Below are 27,990 nucleotides of genomic sequence, written 5' to 3' on the forward strand. Positions count from 1 at the left end.
ACATTTTAAATCACTTAATGAATAATAGAACAATAAGTGTCTGCCACCAGACAGTGTTGGAAGGAGTACTGTAATTACACTGATATTATAGAGCTGTCAAGTTAGACAGAGCAAAGGAAAACAGAGGATCAGTCATTCTAACAAGACTCTCAGAAAACATTCATCTCAATACTGTATGTGATTACGGTATCTATGGAAAAAAGCCTGGGCTGTTATGACTGGCATGTTACAGACATTTATAATGAATGGATCACACCACCTGCAAAGTGGATAGGATTCCCTATTAGATGCCACACCTAAGGTATCCAGTGAATATTCTAGTACTAGTGGAACATTCCTGATGGAAATACAGTCCTGTATAGCCTATTATTCTGTGCAATTTCAGCACAGCACAGCAAGATAAGCATCTCTGTCAGAGTGCTCAGGGAGGAACAGACACGTTAGGATTTTCATGATCAAAGACCTACTTAGATGGTCTGTACTGTAGTTTGCTGGGAATGTCAACGTCAAGATTTGCCATGTACAAACCAACTGGAACCCAAGCTACTCCTCAGACACTCAGGTATATTCACCTACTGTCTGGAATTCCCCTTTTATGCACTTTCTCTCTCTACCCATATTCTGACCTTGAATTTAAGCATGAGGTTAGCATGCTATTCACCCACTACTCGTTTGGTGTGGAGATCAAATAAATGCAGGTGTGGCAGAGTTGTGTCTACAGATACGCCATATTCTGACCTTAACTTCATTTCCTCTGGTGTCATTATCCTGTGACAGGTAATCACAAGGCTGATCAGACTACATGCTTGCATAGGGCTTTTGACATCCTGTTACAGTACTTAATGAAATCCTACATACTTCAACACTATTACAAAAAGACGACTATCTCCATGGCTTGACCTCAGAGGCACTTAAGTTAATCAAAAGTTCAGTTTCCTCAACATCCTACAGCTTTTAACGAGTGACGATGGCTCCTTCTCTCAACCGTGAACACGCATCTTACACACGTGAATGCCTTTAAATAAGCCAGAGCTTCTATACACAGTACTTCATTATCTCAGCATGGTCCTTTCTCATGGTGTGAGAAAACTGAAGTGCTAGTAGGATGGTCACTAGTATGCCCCCTGACAGACCACTCACTGTCTAACAACCATCCAAGGCCTACTGTTCTAATATCTAGGGCCTAGAGGGATATTCCTGACCTTGTGACCTGCCCAGGACAAATTGTAATTAGGGCCCTGAGATTTTCCTGGGTCATGTGGTCAGGAAGAATTTCCTTCATATTGTCAAGAAAAATAAATAAAATAAAATAAATACAAATAAATGTTTTCCACCACCTCTCAATACCCCATAATAAAAGTGAAAACATGTTTCACAAAGGTATTCACACCCCTGAGTCAATGCCTTGTAGAAGCACCTTTTGCAGCCATTTTTTAATTTATTTAACTAGGCAAGTCAGTTAAGAATAAATTCTTATTTACAATGACGGCCTACCCCGGCCAAACCCTAACCACACTGCGCCAATTGTGCGCCGCCCTATGTGACTCCCAATCACAGCCAGTTGGGATACAGCCTAGAATTGAACCAGGGTCTGTAGTGACACCTCTAGCACTGAGATGCAGTGCCATAGACCACTACGCCACTTGGGAGGCCATCACAGCTGTGATTCTTTCTGGGTAAGTCTCTAAGAGCTGTGATTCTTTCTGGGTAAGTCTCTAAGAGCTGTGATTCTTTCTGGGTAAGTCTCTAAGAGCTGTGATTCTTTCTGGGTAAGTCTCTAAGAGCTGTGATTCTTTCTGGGTAAGTCTCTAAGAGCTGTGATTCTTTCTGGGTAAGTCTCTAAGAGCTGTGATTCTTTCTGGGTAAGTCTCTAAGAGCTGTGAGTCTTTCTGGGTAAGTCTCTAAGAGCTGTGAGTCTTTCTGGGTAAGTCTCTAAGAGCTGTGAGTCTTTCTGGGTAAGTCTCTAAGAGCTGTGAGTCTTTCTGGGTAAGTCTCTAAGAGCTGTGAGTCTTTCTGGGTAAGTCTCTAAGAGCTGTGAGTCTTTCTGGGTAAGTCTCTAAGAGCTGTGAGGCTTTCTGGGTAAGTCTCTAAGAGCTGTGAGTCTTTCTGGGTAAGTCTCTAAGAGCTGTGAGTCTTTCTGGGTAAGTCTCTAAGAGCATCCCACACCTGGATGGTGCATCATTTGCTGTTATTCTTTTCAAAATTATTCAAGTTCTGTGAAATTGGTTGTTTGATCATTGCTAGACAACCATTTTCAGGTCTTGCCATAGATTTTCAAGTAGGTTTAAGTCAAAGCTGTAACTCTCCCACTCAGGAACATTCACTGTCTTCTTGGTAAGCAACTCCAGGTTTAGATTTGGCCTTGTGTTTTTGGTTATTGTTCTACTGAAAGGTGAATTCATCTCCCAATGTCTGGTGGAAAGCAGAATTTCCCAGGTTTTCCTTTAGGATTTTGCCTGTGCTTAGCTCCATTTGATTTATTATTTTTAATCTTGAAACTCCCCAGTTCTTATGATTACAAGCATATTGATAACATGACGCAGCCACCACTATGCTTGAAAATATGGAGAGTGGTAATCAGTCATTTGTTTTATTGGATTTGCCCCAAACATAAGATGTTGAATTTAGGACTAACAGTTAATTGCTTTGCCACATTTTTTGCCATATCACTTTAGTGCCTGGTTGCAAACAGGATGCATGTTTTGGAATATTTTTATTCTGCAAGTTTCCTTCTTTTCACTCTGTCAGTTAGGTTAGTATTGTGGAGTAACTACAATGGTGTTGATCCATCCTCAGTTTACTCCTATCATAGACATTCATGTTGAAATCCCTTAGCGGTTTCCTTCCTTTCCAGAAACTGTGTGAGGTACAGAGATGAGGTAGTCATTCAAAACATTGCACACAGAGTGAGTCCATGCAACTTATTATGTGACTTGTTAAGCAAATGTTTACTCAATTTATTTAGGCATGCCATAACAAGTGGGTTGAATGCTTATTGACTCAATACATTTCAGCTTTTCATTTTTTATTCATTTGTAAAAATATTGAAAAACATAATTCCACTTTGACATTATGGGGTATTGTGTGTAGGCCAGTGACCAAAAAAAGTAACGGGGTGTGAATACTTTCTGAAGGCACTGCGGTGACGATCTACAGTAAGCCTGTCTGAGATGGTGTATGAGCATGCATGAGTTGCAAATTAAGAGTTTCATTCCAAAATGCTATATATCCATTTTCAGAAATGTTGGTAAATTGATTTGTTTAAAGAAATGAAAGAGATTGGTGTGTTATTTCACTATCTAATCATTTCTAGTCATTCTAAATCGCCGTGACCCTAAACCAACCTCTCCACTCACTGGACCCTTTTGATCACTCGACTAAGCATGCCTCTCCTTAATGTCAATATGTCTTGTCCATTGCTGTTCTGGTTAGTGTTTATTGGCTTATTTCACTGTAGAGCCTCTAGTCCTGCTCACTATACCTTATCCAACCTATTAGTTCCACCACCCACACATGCAATGACATCTCCTGGTTTCAATGATGTTTCTAGAGACAATATCTCTCTCTTCATCACTCAATACCTAGGTTTACCTCCACTGTATTCACATCCTACCTTACCTTTGTCTGTACATTATACCTTGATGCTATTTTATCGCCCCCAGAAACCTCCTTTTACTCTCTGTTCCAGACGTTCTAGACGACCAATTCTTATTGCTTTTAGTCGCACCCTTATTCTACTCCTCCTATGTTCCTCTGGCGATGTAGAGGTGAATCCAGGCCCTGCAGTGCCTAGCTCCACTCCTATTCCCCAGGCGCTCTCTTTTGACGACTTCTGTAACCGTAATAGCCTTGGTTTCATGCATGTTAACATTAGAAGCCTCCTCCCTAAGTTTGTTCTATTCACTGCTTTAGCACACTCTGCCAACCCGGATGTTCTAGCTGTGTCTGAATCCTGGCTTAGGAAGACCACCAAAAATTCAGACATTTTAATTCCAAACTACAACATTTTCAGACAAGATAGAACTGCCAAAGGGGGCGGTGTTGCAATTTACTGCAAAGATAGCCTGCAGAGTTCTGTCCTACTATCCAGGTCTGTACCCAAACAATTTGAACTTCTACTTTTAAAAATCCACCTTTCTAAAAACAAGTCTCTCACCGTTGCCGCCTGCTATAGACCACCCTCTGCCCCCAGCTGTGCTCTGGACACCATATGTGAACTGATTGCCCCCCATCTATCTTCAGAGCTCGTGCTGCTAGGCGACCTAAACTGGAACATGCTTAACACCCCAGCCATCCTACAATCTAAACTTGATGCCCTCAATCTCACACAAATTATCAATGAACCTACCAGGTACCTCCCCAAAGCCTTAAACACGGGCACCCTCATAGATATCATCCTAACCAACTTCCCCTCTAAATACACCTCTGCTGTCTTCAACCAAGATCTCAGCGATCACTGCCTCATTGCCTGCATCCGTAATGGGTCAGCGGTCAAACGACCTCCTCTCATCACTGTAAAACGCTCCCTGAAACACTTCAGCGAGCAGGCCTTTCTAATCGACCTGGCCGGGGTATCCTGGAAGGATATTGACCTCATCCCGTCAGTAGAGGATGCCTGGATATTTTTTAAAAATGCCTTCCTAACCATCTTAAATAAACATGCCCCATTCAAGAAATTTAGAACCAGGAACAGATATAGCCCTTGGTTCTCCCCAGACCTGACTGCCCTTAATCAACACAAAAACGTCCTATGGCGTTCTGCATTAGCATCGAACAGCCCCCGTGATATGCAGCTGTTCAGGGAAGCTAGAAACCATTATACACAGGCAGTTAGAAAAGCCAAGGCTAGCTTTTTCAAGCAGAAATTTGCTTCTTGCAACACTAACTCAAAAAAGTTCTGGGACACTGTAAAGTCCATGGAGAATAAGAACACCTCCTCCCAGCTGCCCACTGCACTGAAGATAGGAAACACTGTCACCACTGATAAATCCACCATAATTGAAAATTTCAATAAGCATTTTTCTACTGCTGGCCATGCTTTCCACCTGGCTACTCCTACCCCTGTCAACAGCACTGCACCCCCAACAGCAACTCGCCCAAGCCTTCCCCATTTCTCCTTCTCCCAAATCCATTCAGCTGATGTTCTGAAAGAGCTGCAAAATCTGGACCTACAAAAGACCCCTACAAATCAGCCGGGCTAGACAATCTGGACCCTTTCTTTCTAAAATTATCTGCCGAAATTGTTGCCACCCCTATTACTAGCCTGTTCAACCTCTCTTTCGTGTCGTCTGAGATTCCCAAAGATTGGAAAGCAGCTGCGGTCATCCCCCTCTTCAAAGGGGGGGACACTCTTGACCCAAACTGCTACAGACCTATATCTATCCTACCATGCCTTTCTAAGGTCTTCGAAAGCCAAGTCAACAAACAGATTACCGACCATTTTGAATCTCACCATACCTTCTCTGCTATGCAATCTGGTTTCAGAGCTGGTCATGGGTGCACCTCAGCCACGCTCAAGGTCCTAAACGATATCTTAACCGCCATCGATAAGAAACATTACTGTGCAGCCGTATTCATTGATCTGGCCAAGGCTTTCGACTCTGTCAATCACCACATCCTCATCGGCAGACTCAACAGCCTTGGTTTCTCAAATGATTGCCTCGCCTGGTTCACCAACTACTTCTCTGATAGAGTTCAGTGTGTCAAATCTGAGGGTCTGTTGTCCGGACCTCTGGCAGTCTCTATGGGGGTGCCACAGGGTTCAATTCTTGGACCGACTCTCTTCTCTGTATACATCAATGAGGTCGCTCTTGCTGCTGGTGAGTCTCTGATCCACCTCTACGCAGACGACACCATTCTGTATACTTCCGGCCCTTCTTTGGACACTGTGTTAACAACCCTCCAGGCAAGCTTCAATGCCATACAACTCTCCTTCCGTGGCCTCCAACTGCTCTTAAATACAAGTAAAACTAAATGCATGCTCTTCAACCGATCACTACCTGCACCTACCCGCCTGTCCAACATCACTACTCTGGACGGCTCTGACTTAGAATACGTGGACAACTACAAATACTTAGGTGTCTGGTTAGACTGTAAACTCTCCTTCCAGACCCATATCAAACATCTCCAATCCAAAGTTAAATCTAGAATTGGCTTCCTATTTCGCAACAAAGCATCCTTCACTCATGCTGCCAAACATACCCTTGTAAAACTGACCATCCTACCAATCCTCGACTTTGGCGATGTAATTTACAAAATAGCCTCCAATACCCTACTCAACAAACTGGATGCAGTCTATCACAGTGCAATCCGTTTTGTCACCAAAGCCCCATACACTACCCACCATTGCGACCTGTACGCTCTCGTTGGCTGGCCCTCGCTTCATACTCGTCGCCAAACCCACTGGCTCCATGTCATCTACAAGACCCTGCTAGGTAAAGTCCCCCCTTATCTCAGCTCGCTGGTCACCATAGCATCTCCCACCTGTAGCACACGCTCCAGCAGGTATATCTCTCTAGTCACCCCCAAAACCAATTCTTTCTTTGGCCGCCTCTCTTTCCAGTTCTCTGCTGCCAATGACTGGAACGAACTACAAAAATCTCTGAAACTGGAAACACTTATCTCCCTCACTAGCTTTAAGCACCAACTGTCAGAGCAGCTCACAGATTACTGCACCTGTACATAGCCCACATATAATTTAGCCCTATCAACTACCTCTTTCCCAACTGTATTTAATTTATTTATTTATTTTGCTCCTTTGCACCCCATTATTTTTATTTCTACTTTGCACATTCTTCCATTGCAAAACTACCATTCCAGTGTTTTACTTGCTATATTGTATTTACCTTGCCACCAAGGCCTTTTTTTGCCTTTACCTCCCTTCTCACCTCATTTGCTCACATTGTATATAGACTTGTTTATACTTTATTATTGACTGTATGTTTGTTTTACTCCATGTGTAACTCTGTGTTGTTGTATCTGTCGAACTGCTTTGCTTTATCTTGGCCAGGTCGCAATTGTAAATGAGAACTTGTTCTCAACTTGCCTACCTGGTTAAATAAAGGTAAAATAAAAAAAATAAAATAAAATAAATAAATAAAATTTCAAAGGGTTGTTCAATGAAAGACATGTATTTGTTGAAATATATCACTTCAGGGATATTAGCATTTAGCAAAAAAACACATTTTGTAAAACCCATCAATTACAAATCTGAGAACAGTAATATTTTACATACATGAAGGTACCCATAAGCAATAATTTCTGATGAAAAAACACAAATGTGAAAAATTGGTGGATATAGCGTTTTGCTAATAAACTCTTCAAATATTGAACAGGATATTTGTATTTATTATGGATGTGTATGTATAGTGTGTGTGTGGTCATGTGTATGTACTGTGCGCCTCCCATAGTCTGTTCTGGACTTGGGGACTGTGAAGAGACCTCTGTTGGCATGTCTTGTGGGATATGCATGGGTGTCTGAGCTGTTTGCTAGTCATTTAAACAGACAGCTCGGTGCTTTCGAACATGCCATTACTTCTCACAAATACAAGTAGTGATGAAGTAAATCTCTCCTCCACTTTCAGCCAGGAAAGATTGACATGCATATTATTAATGTTTGCTCTCTGTCTACATCCAAAGGCCAGCCGTGCTGCCTTGTTCTGAGACAATTGTGATTTTCCTGTCACTCTTTGTGGCACCTGACCACACGACTGAACGGTAGTCCAGGTGCGACAAAACTAGAGCCTGTAGGACCTGCCTTGTTGATAGTGCTGTTAAGGTAGCACATCGCTTTATTATGGACAGACTTCTCCCCATCTTAGCTACTGTTTTATCAATATTTTTGGACCATGACAGTTTAGAATCCAGGGTTACTCCAAGCAGTATATTCACCTCAACTTGCTCAATTTCCACATTATTTATTACACGATTTAGTTGAGGGTTAGGGTTTAGTGAATGATTTGTCCCAAATACAATGCTTTTAGTTTTGAAATATTTAGGACTAACTTATTCCTTGCCACCCACTCTGAAATAAACTGCAGCTCTGTGTTAAGTGTTGCAGTCATTTCAGTTGCTGTAGTAGCTGACGTGTATAGTGTTGAGTCATCCGCATACATAGGCACACTGGCTTTACTCAAAGCCAGTGGCATGTCATTAGTAAAAATTGAAAAAAGTAAGGGACCTAGACAGCTGCCCTGGAGAATTCCTGATTCTACCTGGATTATGTTGGAGAGGCTTCCATTAAAGAACACCCTCTGTTCTGTTAGACAGGTAACTGTATCCACAATATAGCAGTGGGTGTAAAGCCATAACACATATGTTTTTCCAGCAGCAGACTATGATTGATAATTTCAAAAGTCGCACTGAAGTCTAACAAAACCGCCCCCAAAATATTTTTAGCATCAGCCAATTATCAGTCATTTGTGTAAGTGCTATGCTTGTTGAATGTCCTTCCCTATAAGCATGCTTGTCACGCTGGTATAAAGGTTTTGGAGACGGGTGCAGGAATACATCATCTGGGTTTTTAATACACCCAAAACAAACGTATACAAAATACGTATACCTCATAGAAAAAAACGTATACCTCATAGAACGACACAAGACCCGTAATACACAAAGCACGCAGCACAGGCTGAGACAACATATAGGTACTCACATGACCAACAGACATGGGAACAATAATCGACAGCCCAATGGGGAATGGGGAAACACAATGGGGAAACACATTTATACAATTACAATCAGTGAGGAATTGGAACCAGGTGTGTGTAATGACACAGTTCAGTGCAGCCAAGAAGGCAGATGACGTCGACCTCCGGTACTGGTGAACCGAATGAGCAACAGTACCGGGGGGATATGTGACAGCCCTGAAAGTCTGTTGTCAATTTGTTTACTGTAAAATAGCATTGTATCTGATCAACCACACTTTTTTCCAAAACTTTACTAAGGGTTGGTAACAGGCTGATTGGTCGGCTATTTGAGCAAGTAAAGGGGGCGTTACTATTCTTAGGTAGCGGAATGACTTTTGCTTCCATCCAGGCCTGAGAGCACACACTTTCTAGAAGGCTTAAATTGAAGATATGGCAAATAGGAGTGGCAATATCGTCCGTCCAAGTTGTCAGACCCCGGTGGCTTGTCATTGTTGATAGACAACAACAATCTTCCACACTCACATTACGGAATTCATAATCACAATTATTGTCTTTCATAATTTGGTCAGATATACTTGGATGTGTTGTGTCAGCGTTTGCTGATGGCATGTCATACCTAAGTTTGATAAACTTGCCAATGAAAAAATCATTAAAGTAGTTGGCAACATCAGTCGGTTTTGTCATGAATGAGCCATCTGATTCATTGATTGATGGAGCTGAGTTTGCCTTTTTTCCCCAAAATTGAATTGAAGGTGCTCCAAAGCTTTTTACTATCATTCTTTATGTGATTATCTTTGTTTCATAGTGTAGTTTCTTCTTCTTTTTATTCAGTTTAGTCACATGATTTCTCAACTTGCAGTACATTTGCCAATCGGTTGTGCAGCCAGACTTATTTGTCATTCCTTTTGCCTCAACCATCTCAACCATAAAATTTTTTCAATTCCTCATCAATTCATGGGAATTTAACAGTTTTTACAGTCATTATCTTAATGGGTGCATGTTTATTAGTAACTGGGATAAGCTATTTGTAAATATGTCAAGTGCTCCTCCTCCTTTTTGCTCCTCATTACACACCACAGACCAACAAATATTATTCACTACAAAACCTATTGTATGACCTCTTATACACTATATTAGGCCCAGCTTTTAAAACTTTGGTTTTCCTAGATATGGCTATTATATTGTGATCACTATATCCTATGGATTATATCCTATGGACTGCTTTAAAGCAAATATCTTCAGCATTAGTAAAGATGTGATCAATACATGTTGATGATTTCATTCCTGTGCTGTTTGTAACTACCCTGGTAGGTTGACTGATAACCTGAACCAGGTTGCAGGCACTGGTTACAGTTTGACACTTTTTCTTTAGTGAGCAGCTTGATGAAAGCTAGTCAATATTTAAATCATCCAGAAAATATACCTCTATGTTGATATCACATACATTTTCAAACATATCACACGTTATCCAGATTCTGACTGCTAGCACTTGGTGGTCTATAGCAGAGTCCCACAAGAATGGGAATTAGGTGAGGCAGATGAACCTGTAGCCATATGATATGAATGTGTGTCTTGGCGGAGCAATCTGTCAACAAGACAAGCTGTGTGTCAACAAAGTATATAATCGATGTGTCATCAACGTAATCAATATGTAGTCATAACCACCCACGCAGTTACAATGTGTTTTTGTGAGACAGCTGGGCCTTAGCTACACAGACAACCAATGGAATATCCCAGCACCTTTTATTAAATCATGTTTAATATACTGTAACATTACCAATCATTATCAAGTCCAATTAACATTAAAAAAAAACATGCATTACCACTGAGAGAAAATTCTTGGACTCCACATTTTCTTTCCCTATCCACCCATCTATTTTTCAAAGGACTCCATATTCTAGAGAAGGAGAGAGATGAGCCAGTAAAGGTCAGCGGCTCATTTGAAGTCTTCAGCTCCGTGAAATCAGGAGCACTTAGAGCCCAGCCTGGTGTTAATGGAGCATCATGGGAGCAGCTATCCGTCCGCCTCTGATCCAGTCATTAACCCTGATTAATGACCCCCCCCCCCCCCCAACCACAGACACACACAAAGACACACACCATCGGAAATCCATGCCCATCTCCTAGTCTCAGCATGCTCTTTCTAATAAAGCTGATATTGTGGTGTCCCAGTCAGCCTCAGTAATGTATGCAAAGGTCATGAGGAGGAGACAGGATGGGGCAGTGGTGGGGAGAGGTTGATGGGGTCTTTGTATTTTTCAATACTAGCCTTTTCAATCAGTGATACTACATAAAACAAATATAATCAACCATGTCATTGCACTAGCGTAATTGAATGACGTCCTGGTGTAAGATTCCAGCTGGTTGATAAGTTGGAAAATAGTTGTAATAGCTTGTGACTAGGCTATATAAAGATTTTGCCAAAAGAAATTAAAATAAATGTCAATAATGATTGTCACATACCAGAGATAGATGCAATGAAATGTGTTGTTTTACAGGTTCAGCCATAGTAGTACAGCACACCTGTAGCAAATTAGGGTTAAGTGCCAAAATCGGCAGATTTTTCACATGTCGGCTCAGATAGTTGAACCAGCAACCCTTCGGTTACTGGCCCAACACTCTAACTGCTAGGCTACCAGCCACCCTTCAAGACTAGACTGTGGAGTGTATGAATGTGACAGTAGACTGTAAAGGTCTAGTTTAAAGACTTGCTTGTCTGAGCATGAAAGGGCTGTATGAAAGTGTGGTTGTGACCCGGTTCTTCCTACTTCTGTCTGGCTGGCAGTGACAGATGCATCCGGAGCCGGGTTCTGCCCTGCAGCACTGACGGAAATGGGACAGCAGAGGGAGGATAGAGAACCAGAGCATGAGAGGAAGCAGTGGCACAGCCCGTCCGCGGCCAGGCAGGGGACGCCAGCCAAGGGTAAGACACTGTGAAACACACCAGCCGGGGCCACAAGCACCAGTCACTTCCAGACAGAAAGACACATAAGAATAACTCACAACTGAACCTGAGTTTAGCAAGAGCTTTTTTTCTTCCCTTTTTTGATTGCCCTTTTGTATCTGCCAAGGGCATGCATGTCTGTATGTAGCCTCGCTACTTTTATTGCCTCGCTACTGTATATAGCCTGTCTTTTTACTGTTGTTTTATTTATTTACCTACCTATTGTTCACCTAATACATGTTTTGCACTGTTGGTTAGAGCCTGTAAGTAAGCATTTCACTGTAATTCACTGTTGTATTTGGCCACGTGACAAATAAACTTTGATTTGATCTCCATACGTTGGTATTACCTTAAGGATACAGCTGTTTAGATGGAGAGCATTCAAGAACCCGTTGACCTTAAAACCACTGTAATTATACATCATTTTGTACTGTGCCCATCACTGACTCCAACACTGGGTGTCTCTGTGTCACATCATACACAGTACCACAGCATTAGGGTAAAGGTAATCTCGGTTAACCCAGAACTAAAATCTGGCGTAATTTGGTCAGATGTGTTTACGTAGTCTGTCCACGAGAGATTTGGATAAAGGCATCTACAATGGTGACTATTTTGTTGCAAGGGTACATGGAGAAAAGGAGATAAGGTCTGAAATAGTACTGAAAGTGGCTGGGTAATTCTAAAGCCTCTCATAGAGAACACTGGAGTGTGTCCTCTTGAAAATAAGAGTCCTGAGGTAGGGGTTAACTTGAGACCACGTAGCCAATCACAGTGTGAGGACCAGACTTCAATTCAACTTCAATTAGAGTAGGCAGCAGACAGACAGCAGCACATCCCTACACCAAGAAATAATAACGTTGAGCTCAAATTGGAAAAAGGAAACGACCTTAAGGTGCTGTGTGTATGTACTGTGATAATGAGAATGCATGTGACGTGTACAAGCCATGGAGCAGGGGCTACATTATTGGTATTCCTATAATGACTCCCTAACCATCCCTCTGCAAAAACATATCTGCCTGCATGGACACACAGAAATGCACAGATGTGGAAACACAGGCAGGAGTATAGACACCATCTGCATGCACACACATAGACAATGACACAGGGACACACATACATGAACCTCATCACCCCCCACCCACAAGCCATCTTTTCAACAGCATGATACATTTCACTTTCAGATGCAATGCAGACTGGTCAATCAATAAATCCAATCTATTTTATGTCCTTTTTATATCAGCAGTTGTCACAAAGTGCTTTACCGATACCCAGCCTCAGACCCCAAAGAACAAACAATGCAGATGTAGAAGCACAGTGGTTTGGAAAAACTCCTTAGAAGGTAGGAACCTAGGAAGAAACCTAGAGAGGAACCAGGCACAGAGGGGTGGCCAGTCCTCTTCTGTCTGTATTGGGTGGAGATTTAAGAGGCCATTAAGGCCTGTTTTAAGATGATGGTCCCACAGGATAATAACACTCATTTACCAGTACATGTCAATCATATAAGCTCAATGCTTTCTCCTCCTCTTCATATTCATAGTTGAAAGCAATCAAAGTCAGTGGGGAGACTTCTGCCTCTGTTGAGATGATGCCAGAGGGTCCTTCTAAAATAACTGCACCCTGTGTGAGATCAAGATAGTCAAACTACGGAAACTTGTGACTGTGTAAACCCCTTCAGCCTTCATGGAGCTGTGGCACAAAGTAGGTCTGATTTAATGACATCTTAACTCACTCTGGGTCCTCATTCCATGATACTAAAGAGGATGTTGAGGATGTCTTAGCAAAGTAACACCAAGGACAACATGAAATGTTTCTTTACCTAACTGTAAAGAAGGTGTAGAGCAGGTATTCCCAAACCCCCTGGGTGATTCACGCGATTCACATTTCCTCAGCCACAGTGTGTTATGTGTGCAAACGTAATATCTCACAACTCGATGAAACCTTCACTCGTGCGCAGACATTTAGAAACAAAACATGCCAACATAAAAAATAAGTCACTGGAGTTTTTTGAGCAAGAATTATGATGACTTTCGAGTAGTAAGACATGTATAAAAGCAACAGATAATGTACCATTAATAAGAAGGGGCTAGAAGCGTCTTATATGGTGAGCTAACGAGTGGCTAGGACAGGCAAGCTCCATACTATTGTGGAAGACTTAATTCTTCCTGCTGCTGCGGATATGGCTGGGACAATGCTGGGGGGAAAAGGCCAAAAAAACTATACAGACAATACCTTCATCAAACAACACTGTTTTACGACGCATCAGTGACATGGCAGGAGATGTTTTGAAACAATTAATGGCGCAAAAGCCATGACAGGGAGACATAGTGGAGTGGTAACGTGCGTGCAAGCAGTTGCTCCCGACACCACTTGGTTACACTGCAGCATCCACCGAGAGGCTCTTGCTGCCAAGGAAATGCCTGACAGCTTGAAAGAGGTTGTGGACACTACAGTGAAAATGGTTAACTTTGTTAAAGCAAGGCCCCTGAACTCTTGTGTATTTTCTGCACTATGCAATGAGATGGGCAGTGACCATGTAACACTTTTACAACATACAGAAGTGCACTTGTTATCAAGGGACAAAGTATTGACACGTTTTGTTTAATTGAGAGACGAGCTTAAAGTTTTCTTTACTGACCATCATTTTCACTTGTCTGACCGCTTGCATGATGACGAGTTTCTCACACGACTGGCCCATCTGAGTGATGTTTTTTCTCACCTGAATGATCAGAATCTAGGATTTCAGGGACTCTCCGCAACTATATTCAATGTGCTGGACAAAATTGAGGCTATGACTAAGAAGTTGGAGCTCTTCTCTGTCTGCATTAACAAGGACAAAACACGGGTCTTTCCATCATTGTATGATTTCTTTGCGTGCAAATGAACTCAAGCTTACGGACAATGTCAAATGTGATATAGCGAAGCACTTGAGTGAATTGGGTGCACAATTACGCAGGTACATTCCTGAAACAGATGACACAAACAACTGGATTCACTATCTCTTTCATGCCCTGCCTCCAGTTGTCACGATCGTCTAATGAATTAATGGACCAAGGCGCAGCGTACGTAGAGTTCCACATTTTTATTAAATGAAACTCACAAAAACATTAAAGAGCAACGAAATGTGACGTTCTGTAGAGCTCACAGGCATCAACATGAAAACAAGATCCCACAAAAACCAGTGGGAAAATGGCTGCCTAAATATGATCCCCAATCAGAGACAACGATAAACAGCTGCCTCTAATTGGGAACCATACCAGGCCAACATAGAAATAAATGCACTAGATCACCCACCCTAGTCACACGCCGACCTAACCAAAATAGAGAATAAAAAGGCTCTCTATGGTCAGGGCGTGACAGTACCCCCCCAAAGGTGCAAAACCTGACTCTATAGGGGAGGGTCCGGGTGGGCGTCTAGCGTCGGTGGCGGCTCTGGTGTGGGACGAAGTACCCACTCTGCTCGTGGATTCGCCAGCATCGGTGGCGGCTCTGGTGCGGGACTTTGCCCTCGCCAAGCCCACGGGTCCGACCATGGAGCCAGATAGAACGCTGTGCCCGGACTGGGCATCAGCGCAGAGCAGGGCACCGGCCATGGAGTTGGGTTGTATGCCACACTGGGCACCGGCGCAGAGGAAGGCTCCTGCCAAGAAGTGGGACTGGACGCCGTGCCTGGACTGGACATCGGCGCAGAGGAAGGCTCCGGCCTTGGAGAGGAACTGGACGCTGTGCCTGGACATTGGCGCAGAGGAAGGCTCCTGCCATGGAGCGGGACTGGACGCCGTGCCTGGATTGGACATCGGCACAGAGGAAGGCTCCTGCCATGGAGCAGGACCGGACGCCGTGCCTGGACTGGGCACCGGCACAGAGGAAGGCTCCGGCCTTGGAGCGGGACTGGACACCATGTCTGGACTACACATCAGTGCAGAGGATGGCTCCTGCCATGGAGCGTGACTGGACGCCGTGCCTGGACTGGGCATCGGTGCAGAGAAGGGTTCCTGCCATGGAGCTGGACTGGATGCCGCGCTCGGACTGGGCATCGGCGCAGAGGAATGCTCCTGCCCTGGAGCTGGAGGTTCTGGACCGTGGACCGTCGCAGGAGGTTCCGGACCGTGGACCGTCTCAGGAGGTTCAGGACTGTGGACCGTCTCAGGAGGTTCTGGACTGTGAAACATGGCGGGAAGCTCTGGACTGTGAACCGTCGCCGGAAGCTCTGGACTGGGACTCGTTGCCGGAAGCTCTGGACTGGAACTCGTCGCCTGAAGCTCTGGACTGGGGACCGTTGCCTGAAGCTCTGGACTGGGGAACGTCGCCTGAAGCTCTGGACTGGGGAACGTCGCAAGAAGCTCTGGACTGGGGACCGTCGCCTGAAGCCCTGGACTGGGGAGGCGCACTGGAGGCATAATGCGTGGGGCCGGCACAGGTGGCACCGGACTGGTGACACGCACTTCAGGGCGAGTGCGGGGAGCAGGCACAGGACGTACCTGAATGGAAAGGCGCATTTGAGGGAGAGTGCGAGGAGCAGGCAAAGTACGTACCGGACTGGGGACACGCACTTCAGGGAGAGTGTGAGGAGCAGGCACAGGACGTACCGCACTGGGGACACGCACTTCAGGGAAAGTGTGAGGAGGAGGCACAGGATGTACTGGGCTGTGGAGGCGCACTGAAGACATGGTGCGTAGAGCTGGCACAGATGGTGCCGGAACGATGACACACTCCGCACGGTGAGTGCGTGGAGCTAACACAGGACGTACTGGGCTGTGAGGGCGCACTGGAGACCTGGTGCGTACCTGAATGGAAAGGCGCATTTGAGGGAGAGTGCGAGGAGCAGGCACAGTACGTACCGGACTGGGGACACGCACTTCAGGGAGAGTGTGAGGAGCTGGCACAGGACGTACTGGGCTGTGTATGCGCACAGGACGTACTAGGCTGTGTATGCGCACTGGAGACCTGGTACGTAGAACCGGCACAAATTGTACCGGAACGGTGACACACACATCAGGGCGAGTGCATGGAGGAGACACAGGACGTACCGGACTGGGGAGGCGCACTGGAGGCCAGATGCATGAAACTGGTGCAGATGACACCGGGCTGGTGTCACGCTCGTCAGCACACCAGCTCTGCAGCACTCTCATCGCTACCACCTCTCTCCAGAATCTTTCGTCGAGTTCCTCCTTCGAATCCCTGACGGTCTCTGGCTCAATCCTCAGCTCCGCCGACCACCCCGTGCGCCCCCCCCAAAATGTCCCTGTCTTTTGGGCTTTCTACCAGGCCGCGAACCCCGGCGTCGTCGCTGTCCTCCCTTCTCTCCTGTCGTCTGTTTCCACGGCAGGCTTTCGTATCTTGCCAAGACTTCCTCCCAAGTCCAAGATATTCTTTCCTCAATCTCCTCCCAAGTCCAGGATGCCATCTTCACCTGGGCACGCTGCTTGGTTCTGGTGTGGTGGGATCTTCTGTCACGATCGTCTAAAGAATTAACTGACCAAGGGGCAGCGTACATAGAGTTCCACATTTTTATTGAATGAAACTCACAAAAACATTAAAGTGCAACGAAACGTGACGTTCTGTAGAGCTCACCGGCATCAACATGAAAACAAGATCCCACAAAAACCAGTGGGGAAATAGCTGCCTAAATATGATCCTCAATCAGAGACAACGATAAACAGCTGCCTCTGATTGGGAACCATACCAGGCCAACATAGAAATAAATGCACTAGATCACCCACCCTAGTCACACCCCGACCTAACCAAAATAGAGACTAAAAAGACTCTCTATGGTCAGGGCGTGACACCAGTCCACTTACCGATATCTGAACAAGAGAGCCTCATTGAAATTGCAATAAGCTATTCTGTGAAAATTGAATTTAATCAGAAGCGACTGCCAGATTTATGGATTGGGCTGCGCTCAGAGTATCCTGCCATGGCAAATCGCGCTGTTAAGACACTTGATGCCCTTTGCAACCACATACCTATGTGAGAGTGGATTCTCGGGCCATCACTAGGCATGAAAAATAAATACAGGCACAGACTGTTATGGTGAGTGAATGAGGACCCAAAAGCGAACTAACTTAAACAGAGCTTCTTTAATAACCAAACATAGGTAGGCTCAGATAGACCGGCAGATTCCGACAGGACAGGACAAGGTTACAGCAAACATGACGATAGTCTGGCTCAGGCATGAAACACAACAAACAAGAATCCGACAAGGACAGGAACAGAAACAGAGAGAGATATAGGGACCTAATCAGAGGGAAAAAGGGAACAGGTGGGAAACGGGGTGAATGGGTAGTTAGAGGAGACAAGGAACAGCTGGGGGAAAGCGGGGGAGAAAAGGTAACCTAACAACGACCAGCAGAGGGAGACAGGGTGAAGGGAAAGGACAGAGACAAGACACAACATGACATTACATGACAGTACCCCCCCACTCACCGAGCGCCTCCTGGCGCACTCGAGGAGGAAACCTGGCGGCAACGGAGGAAATCCTCGATCAGCGCACGGTCCAGCACGTCCCGAGAGGGAACCCAACTCCTCTCCTCAGGACCGTACCCCTCCCAATCTACGAGGTACTGGTGACCACGGCCCCGAGGACGCATGTCCAAAATTCTACGGACCCTGTAGATGGGTGCGCCCTCGACAAGGATGGGGGGGGGGGGGGGGAAGACGAGCGGGGGCGCGAAGGACGGGCTTGATGCAGGAGACATGGAAGACCGGGTGGACGCGACGAAGGTATCGCGGAAGAAGAAGTCGAACTGCGACAGGATTAATGACCCGAGAAATACGGAACGGACCAATGAACCGCGGGGTCAACTTGCGAGAAGCCGTCTTAAGGGGAAGGTTCTGAGTGGAGAGCCAAACTCTCTGACCGCGACAATATCTAGGACTCTTAGTTCTACGCTTATTAGCAGCCCTCACAGTCTGCGTCCTATAACGGCAAAGTGCAGACCTGACCCTCTTCCAGGTGCGCTCGCAACGTTGGACAAAAGCCTGAGCGGAGGGGACGCTGGACTCGGCGAACTGAGATGAGAACAGCGGAGGCTGGTACCCGAGGCTACTCTGAAAAGGAGATAGCCCGGTCGCAGACGAAGGAAGCGAGTTGTGGGCGTATTCTGCCCAGGGGAGCTGTTCTGACCAAGACGCAGGGTTACGAAAAGAAAGACTGCGTAAGATGCGACCAATAGTCTGATTGGCCCGTTCTGCTTGACCGTTAGACTGGGGGTGAAAGCCGGAAGAGAGACTGACGGAAGCCCCAATCAAACGGCAAAACTCCCTCCAAAATTGAGACGTGAATTGCGGACCTCTGTCCGAAACGACGTCTGACGGAAGGCCATGAATTCTGAAAACATTCTCGATGATGATTTGTGCCGTCTCTTTAGCAGAAGGAAGCTTAGCAAGGGGAATGAAATGAGCCGCCTTAGAGAACCTATCGACAACCGTAAGAATAACAGTCTTCCCCGCTGACGAAGGCAGTCCGGTGACAAAATCTAAGGCGATGTGAGACCACGGTCGAGAGGGAATAGGAAGCGGCCTGAGACGGCCGGCAAGAGGAGAGTTACCGGACTTAGTCTGCGCGCAGACCGAACAAGCAGCCACGAAACGACGCGTGTCATGCTCCCGGGTGGGCCACCAAAAACGCTGGCGAATGGAAGCAAGCGTACCCCGAACGCCAGGGTGGCCGGCTAACTTGGCAGAGTGAGCCCACTGAAGAACGGCCAGACGAGTAGGAACGGGAACGAAAAGAAGGTTCCTAGGACAAGCGCGCGGCGACGGAGTGTGAGTGAGCGCTTGTTTTACCTGCCTCTCAATTCCCCAGACAGTCAACCCGACAACACGCCCCTCAGGGAGAATCCCCTCGGGGTCAGTGGAGGCTACTGAAGAACTGAAGAGACGAGACAAAGCATCAGGCTTGGTGTTCTTAGAGCCCGGACGATAAGAAATCACGAACTCGAAACGAGCGAAAAACAGCGCCCAACGCGCGAACGGATGTACTCAAGGTTCCTATGGTCAGTCCAAACGACAAAAGGAACGGTCGCCCCCTCCAACCACTGTCGCCATTCGCCTAGGGCTAACCGGATGGCGAGCAGTTCGCGGTTACCCACATCATAGTTACGTTCCGACGGCGACAGGCGATGAGAAAAATACGCGCATGGGTGGACCTTGTCGTCAGAGAGGGAGCGCTGAGAAAGGATGGCTCCCACGCCCACCTCTGACGCGTCAACCTCGACAACGAACTGTCTAGAGACGTCAGGTGTAACAAGGATAGGAGCGGATGTAAAACGATTCTTGAGGAGATCAAAAGCTCCCTGGGCGGAAACGGACCACTTAAAGCACGTCTTGACAGAAGTAAGGGCTGTGAGAGGAGCTGCCACCTGACCGAAATTACGGATGAAACGACGATAGAAGTTCGCGAAGCCGAGAAAGCGCTGCAGCTCGACGCGTGACTTAGGGACGGGCCAATCAATGACAGCTTGGACCTTAGCGGGATCCATCTTAATGCCTTCAGCGGAAATAACAGAACCGAGAAATGTGACGGAGGAGGCATGAAAAGTGCACTTCTCAGCCTTCACAAAAAGACAATTCTCTAAAAGGCGCTGGAGGACACGTCGAACGTGCTGAACATGAATCTGGAGTGACGGTGAAAAAATCAGGATATCGTCAAGGTAAACGAAAACAAAGATGTTCAGCATGTCTCTCAGGACATCATTGACTAATGCCTGAAAGACAGCTGGAGCGTTAGCGAGGCCGAAAGGAAGAACCCGGTATTCAAAGTGCCCTAACGGAGTGTTAAACGCCGTCTTCCACTCGTCCCCCTCCCTGATGCGCACGAGATGGTAAGCGTTACGAAGGTCCAACTTAGTGAAAAACCTGGCCTCCTGCAGGATCTCGAAGGCTGAAGACATAAGAGGAAGCGGATAACGATTCTTCACTGTTATGTCATTCAGCCCTCGATAATCTATGCAGGGGCGCAGAGACCCGTCCTTCTTCTTGACAAAAAAAAACCCCGCTCCGGCGGGAGAGGAGGAGGGGACTATGGTACCGGCGTCAAGAGCTACAGACAAATAATCTTCGAGAGCCTTACGTTCGGGAGCCGACAGAGAGTATAGTCTACCCCGGGGGGGGGGGTGGTTCCCGGAAGGAGATCAATACTACAATCATACGACCGGTGTGGAGGAAGAGAGGTGGCCCTGGACCGACTGAACACCGTGCGCAGATCGTGATATTCCTCCGGCACCCCTGTCAAATCACCAGGCTCCTCCTGTGAAGAAGAGACAGAGGAAACAGGAGGGATAGCAGACATTAAACATTTCACATGACAAGAGACGTTCCAGGAGAGGATAGAATTACTAGACCAATTAATGGAAGGATTATGACAAACTAGCCAGGGATGGCCCAAAACAACAGGTGTAAAAGGTGAACGAAAAATTAAAAAAGAAATGGTTTCACTATGATTACCAGAAACAGTGAGGGTTAAAGGTAGCGTCTCACGCTGAATCCTGGGGAGAGGACTACCATCCAGGGCGAACAAGGCCGTGGGCTCCTTTAACTGTCTGAGAGGAATGTCATGTTCCCGAGCCCAGGTCTCGTCCATAAAACAGCCCTCCGCCCCAGAGTCTATTAAGGCACTGCAGGAAGCTGACGAACCGGTCCAGCGTAGATGGACCGACAAGGTAGTGCAGGATCTTGAAGGAGAGACAGGAGTAGTAGCGCTCACCAGTAGCCCTCCGCTTACTGACGAGCTCTGGCCTTTTACTGGACATGAAGTGACAAAATGACCAGTGGAACCGCAATAGAGACAGAGGCGGTTGGTGATTCTCCGTTCCCTCTCCTTAGTCGAGATGCGGATACCTCCCAGCTGCATGGGCTCAGCACCCGAGCCGGCAGAGGAAGATGGTAGTGATGCGGAGAGGGAGGCGACGGAGAGCGCGAGCTCCTTTCCACGAGCTCGGTGACGAAGATCAACCCGTCGCTCAATGCGAATAGCGAGTTCAATCAAGGAATCCACGCTGGAAGGAACCTCCCGGGAGAGAATCTCATCCTTTACCTCTGCGCGGAAACCCTCCAGAAGACGAGCGAGCAAGGCCGGCTCGTTCCAGCCACTGGAGACAGCAAGAGTGCGAAACTCAATAGAGTAGTCTGTTATGGATCGATTGCCTTGACATAGGGAAGACAGGGCCCTGGAAGCCTCCTCCCCAAAAACAGATCGATCAAAAACCCGTATCATCTCCTCCTTAAAGTCTTGATACTGGTTAGTACACTCAGCCCTTGCCTCCCAGATTGCCGTGCCCCACTCACGAGCCCGTCCAATAAGGAGAGACATGACGTAGGCGACACGAGCAGTGCTCCTGGAGTAAGTGTTGGGCTGGAGAGAAAACACAATATCACACTGGGTGAGGAACGAGCGGCATTCAGTGGGCTCCCCAGAGTAACACGGCGGGTTATTGATTCTGGGCTCCGGAGATTCGAAAGCCCTGGAAGTGGCCGGTGGATCGAGGCGGAGATGGTGAACCTGTTCTGTGAGGTTGGAGACTTGGGTGGCCAGGGTCTCAACGGCATGTCGAGCAGCAGACACTTCCTGCTCGTGTCTGCCTAGCATCGCTCCCTGGATCCCGACGGCTGAGTGGAGAGGATCCGAAGTCGCTGGGTCCATTCTTGGTCGGATTCTTCTGTTATGGTGAGTGAATGAGGACCCAAAAGCGAACTAACTTAAACAGAGCTTCTTTAATAACCAAACATAGGTAGGCTCAGATAGACCGGCAGATTCCGACAGGACAGGACAAGGTTACAGCAAACATGACGATAGTCTGGCTCAGGCATGAAACACAACAAACAAGAATCCGACAAGGACAGGAACAGAAACAGAGAGAGATATAGGGACCTAATCAGAGGGAAAAAGGGAACAGGTGGGAAACGGGGTGAATGGGTAGTTAGAGGAGACAAGGAACAGCTGGGGGAAAGCGGGGGAGAAAAGGTAACCTAACAACGACCAGCAGAGGGAGACAGGGTGAAGGGAAAGGACAGAGACAAGACACAACATGACATTACATGACACAGACTGTGTGTGGAAAATGATTTAAGACTGAGACTCTCTCCAATACAACCCAACTATGCAGAGTTATGTGCATCCTTTCAAGCACACCCTTCTCATTAATCTGTGGTGAGTTATTCACAATTTTCGATGAACAAATTAGGTTTTATATGTAAGATGGTTAAATAAAGAGCAAAATTATTGATTATTATTATATTACTATTTGTGCCTTGCTCCTATAAAAGCTCTTTGTCACTTCCCACAAGCCGGGTTGTGACAAAAACACACACTCATTCTTATGTTTAATAAATGTATCATATAGTGTGTGTGTGGCAGGCTTACAATTATGGCAAAAAAACTACATTTGAGAGTGCGCTGACCCTGGTGCTAGAGGGGGCATGCAGCTGGAGGTTGAATGTTTGAAGGGGTAAGGGAATATAAGACGTTTGGGAACCACTGGTCTAGAGCACAGAAAATCCATGTAGTAAAAGACCAGAAAATGGCCAATGACACACCACAGGGAAAGCTCTGATAGGCCCTTGTGACAAAGCCAAGCCAGTCCAGAGTAGATAACGCAATATGCTATAAGGTTACATGCTGTAATCACATTACAACTACATACTGCAATTTATTGACGCATGGCAACATTGGGTAAATGGGTAGCCCAACTTATGGATGCTAGGTGCTAATTGTGTTCTTTTTTTCCTGTTTAAACATTTTCGGGGTATTTTACTCACTTTTTCTCCCCAATTTCATGATATCCAATTACGATCTTGTCTCATCACCTCAACTCCCCAACGGGCTCGGGAGAGGCAAAGGTCAAGTCAAGCGTCCTCCGAAACATGACCCGCCAAACCGCACTTCTTTACACCCGCCCGCTTAACCCAGAATCCAGCCGCAGCAATGTGCCAGAGGAAACACCGTTCAACTGACGACTGAAGTTAGCCTGCAGGCGCCCGGCCCACCGCAAGGGGTCGGTAGTGATGCCTCATGCCTCAAGCAGTGCCTTAGACCGCTGAGCCACTCGTGAGGCCCCGTTTGGAGAAATCCGCAATACTTGTATATCACTCACAGATTTTGCGATAAAACTTAAAGTATTTTAGGCTACATGGAAATAACATGAAGTAACATATTTAACATGGTACATTGAAGCTGATCTGTATAGTGGACGTTATCATTCATCACATCCATTGAATATGCAATGGGGTCTCTCCGAGTTCAGCTTCTGGCTGTTTCAATGGTTCCCAGAGCATCTGGGTCCAGTGCTCCAGCTACCCTCAATATTGAGTGACAAATCCACTATATCTAGATCTATATATTTCTGAAGAGGAGTAGGCCCAAATGTGTTACAAATCACTGTGTTGTTGTTCAGTCCTGGCCATGGAGACATGTAATAACTGTTCAACAGCGGGGAGTGTCCACTGAAAAGGCCTTTATTCAGAAATTATAGGCCCAACATGGATTTAATTCATCAATATGACTGGCGCAATCACAGACCTAATCCATCAATACAACGACTGTGATAAAGTGTCTGCAGTAGAATGATTCCCTGACAGAGTGGATAGAAATAACAGTGGACTATTTAAAACCTTTTCAACAAGGCTGGTAGCCTAGCGGTTAGGAGCGTTGGGCCAGTAACCGAAATGTCGCTATTTAGAATCCATGAGCCGACTAGGTGAAAAATATATCGATGTGCCCTTGAGCAAGGCACTTAACCCTGATTGCTCCTGTAAGTCGCCCTGGATAAGAGTGTCTGCTAAATGACTAAAATGTTATTGTAACCAAAGTAGATGGGGATGGATTGGTGTTACAATCTCACCAGCACTGTAGGCATCAACCAGTTTGATTGTGCTCTGTGACCTGACGAGGACTTTGCATTGACTAGCTATGAACAGCGGCTTTGCAGTGAGCCTTGTAGTTTCAAGCATGAGGACAACTACAGACCAGGGCTTATCATGTTTGTGTTTGGGTTGTTACTGTGGTTTGCTGGCACCAGCTTGGCTTGCTATCGCTGAGCCACAACAAAGACCATCTGCACTGCCAGCTCAAGCTCTCAAAAAAATACTATATTTGCATACAGCACCAAGAACTATACATTTCACACATCTCCCAGCCTCAACCACTCTCCAGTGTGTGCTTTTACAGGGGGCACTGCTGCTGTAGTTGCAGGCATCCAAAGGAGACAAGAGCTTTTAAGGGCCTTTTTGGCTCTTGAATAACTATTGGGGTGAGGAACTGTTGGCCAGCTCCATGCTTTCAAATCATCATGGTTGCTGACTCAAAAAGCAAGGAGCTGTCCACCAACTGGTGGCACTGAAATGGCTGTTTTGACATAGGTAGACGTGATGAGAGATCTAAGGAAAGTCATAGTACAAATAGTATGATCTCTGTGAATAGAATTCTTGCAATGACTCCCTTGGGATATAGGCTCTCTGGACAGGCGAGGCTACACATTACTTCTGCACAGTGACGGCTCACATGGCCACTGGACAGAGCAACACTGGAGTGATGCCATGGGTCAATTTATTGCTTTAATTAAGCAATTCATTAAGATCCACAGATTCAATAAAATGTGGATGTGATTTTGATAACTGGCTAAGAGAGGGACCGAGGAAATGTTATGTTTTAAAGTTGATCGGCTATGTGAACCGTAGTCACTTAGCAACCACCAGGTGCTCTACCTTGCACCTTAGAGACTGCTGCCCTATGTACATAGTCAATGAACACTGGTCATTTTAATAATGTTTACATGCTGTTTTACACCACATTATATGTATATACTGTATTCTAGTCATGGATCCTCCTATATAACTACTGCTGTACACACCTTTTCTATTCTTATAATGTCCATACAGTCTTTACACACCATTATATATATAGGACTATATTTTTACTCTGAACACTGACATTGTTCATTCTGATATTTCTTAATTTCTTTCTTTTTACTTTTTGTTTTATGTGTGTATTGTTTTGTATTGCTATGCATTACTGCACTGTTGAAGCTAGAAGCATTTAGCTGCACCTGCGATAACATCTGCAAATCTGTGTATGCGACAAAGAAACTTTGATTTGAAATTATACATATTTTACACTTGTGCGCATTTTGTACGCATTTTACGACATACTTGTTGGTGTTCATTGACTGTAGGTAAAGCGATACATTCCAAGTAACACTCACCTTATAATGTCATCGTTGTGACCCAGGTAAAACTTCTGAGTGTGTTCTCTGGTATTGTAAACCACGCCGACTCCAGCCACGAAATAGACCACTTCCTTCCCAGCGGTGTAGTACAGGTTGTTTCGGCATTGATGCCCTCTGTACCCGTAGATCCATTCTAATCTCAATTGGCAACGCGGAGCAGTCCGATCCGCCATTATATTTGACAACTTGTTTGCTTTGTGAATTATTCCACTCTAAAGTAGGCTACACGACAACAGGGACCGCAGACATGCATATGCAAAGTTTATGGAAAACTCACTGATAAAATTAGAAAAATCCTAACAGATGACATTTTCCTGTAGTCTAGGCTATCGATTTTAACATTCATTCCCGCATTCTACAGCAGATGTGCACATTGCGTTTTGAAAAAACACCAGCAAGGACACGACACCACACACCTCAGGTCTATTCATAATTGTTGCTTTTAAAACTGTGTTGCCTGAATGGTTACTATGTTAGGCTACTCTTAGAGACTTTGAATTTAATGCATTATTTTCATCATAAAAAATATTTTTTCACTCTTACCATTATGTCTTACTAAAGTTAATTTACTCCACATTAAATGCTATTTTATATGTATTTAAAATGGGTTCCTTTTCAAATGACAACGAAAACAGAAGAACTGGCCAAATAAACAAACAGCAAATGAACACAATTGCTAGAGGATTCGGCTGCTGCTGAAATATAATCCGGACACTAATCCTCAACTGTAACACCAGCCATAGTTACTACGGTTTTATACAATTCCCAAGACAATAACTAACAACTAAACATTTCAATCAAACAAACACGTAGAAAATAGGGCGAACATGCAATCTGTCTGTCGTCAATTGACAAATCTGGTTTAAATAAATCCAAGAGTCGAAGTATTGTGAGGAATTACGGATTTTCACTGCAAATCACTCCGACAGAGTGCAAACTGTCTGACAGCCACAGCTGGTTCGCCGCTGTCAGAGTGAAGGCGCCCCAAAATGCAAATTATATGATAACTTCCGTGCAGAGGCAAACAATCTATGGGTTTCAAAACACAGTCGCTCACCGCGCGACTCCGTCGCATCTCCCGCATCTCAAATGGATTGATGAAAATAGGGATTCCGGGCGGCAAGCGACAGAAGCCTATTACTCATAAGGGCGAATGACAGGCGATGCCTATGATAAACCGGGGTGGAAAACTGAGCAGAGGTCTAGTACTGTGTTATTCATTGCGTATTAATATTAATGTAGTAACGTAATGGAGACTTTCCCCATCAAGTATTTAGCGTAATATTTTTCAGAACAGCCTCTCTCTATTTTCGAAATGCTATTACCACGTCGCTCTGCGAGCCACCCCTGCCCTGCCGCCGACGTTAAGGGGCCAGCTGCACAGGTTTATGGGTATTGATGTATTTATGTCTGTGGCATCCCCTCTCTCATTGGTCCAAAACAATGAAAACTACAACTACCAGTCAGCAGTGCTAAAGCGCTATCCAAGGTCCTGAAGACCTAAAGATACAACAAAACATCGGTTAGCTATGAAAACAGAATGGCAGCTTCTGCGATCAGCAATAATTGAGTAAATTCATATGATAGAAATGTACTTTGATGTAATCATCATTTTAGGCCCTAATTAAAATAAAGACATTACACTGAATAGGAACTGACTGAATCGAATAGCAACTGATAAATGTGTTTTGTAACAAGTTGGATAGTGAATGATATTGGAGTTCAATCGCGAATAGGAAACTAAATTGGATGTAATAATTTAGCCGGAATAATATTAAAATCAGGATTTATCAAATTGGAGAGAGTTGAACCAAAGGGAGTCCTCAACATACATGTGATACTTTAGATCATACACACATGCATTCTAGAACGGAATATCTCTTGGATCCATGGCTCTCAAAACTGAACACCAGTAGCCTATGCTACATTTTCTGTAAAAGGTTTAACAACCATAACCCCTTACTTATTATTCATATGACACTCTTTGACTGGGGCGGTAGGTAGCCTTGTGGTTACAGTGTTGGGCCAGTAACAGAAAGGTTGCTGGATTGAATCCCCAAGCTGACAAGGTAACAACCTGTCATTCTGCCCCTAAACAAGGCAGTAGGCCGTCATTGTAAATACGAATTTGTTCTTAACTGACTTGCCTAGTTAAATTAAGGTTTTTAAAAAATCCCTT

General features: G+C 45.4%; 1 protein-coding gene across 5 annotated transcripts in view; it reads right to left on the reverse strand.

The window, feature by feature from the left end:
* Positions 1-27,099, reverse strand: part of LOC110502569 (echinoderm microtubule-associated protein-like 6) — a 101,716-nt gene extending 74,617 nt beyond the window's left edge. For 4 of the 5 annotated variants that reach the window (XM_021580703.2, XM_021580701.2, XM_021580702.2 and 1 more), the window contains exon 1: positions 25,788-27,099. In XM_021580703.2, the coding sequence (XP_021436378.2) occupies positions 25,788-25,984 (197 nt within the window). In that variant the 5' untranslated portion in view covers positions 25,985-27,099. The remainder of the gene's footprint in view (positions 1-25,787) is intronic. The other variant, XM_021580704.2, reaches the window with a different exon arrangement.
* Positions 27,100-27,990: the final 891 nt, after the last annotated feature.

The sequence above is a fragment of the Oncorhynchus mykiss genome, chromosome 23, assembly GCF_013265735.2.
Source record: "Oncorhynchus mykiss isolate Arlee chromosome 23, USDA_OmykA_1.1, whole genome shotgun sequence".
In the NCBI taxonomy this organism is placed as follows: domain Eukaryota; kingdom Metazoa; phylum Chordata; class Actinopteri; order Salmoniformes; family Salmonidae; genus Oncorhynchus; species Oncorhynchus mykiss.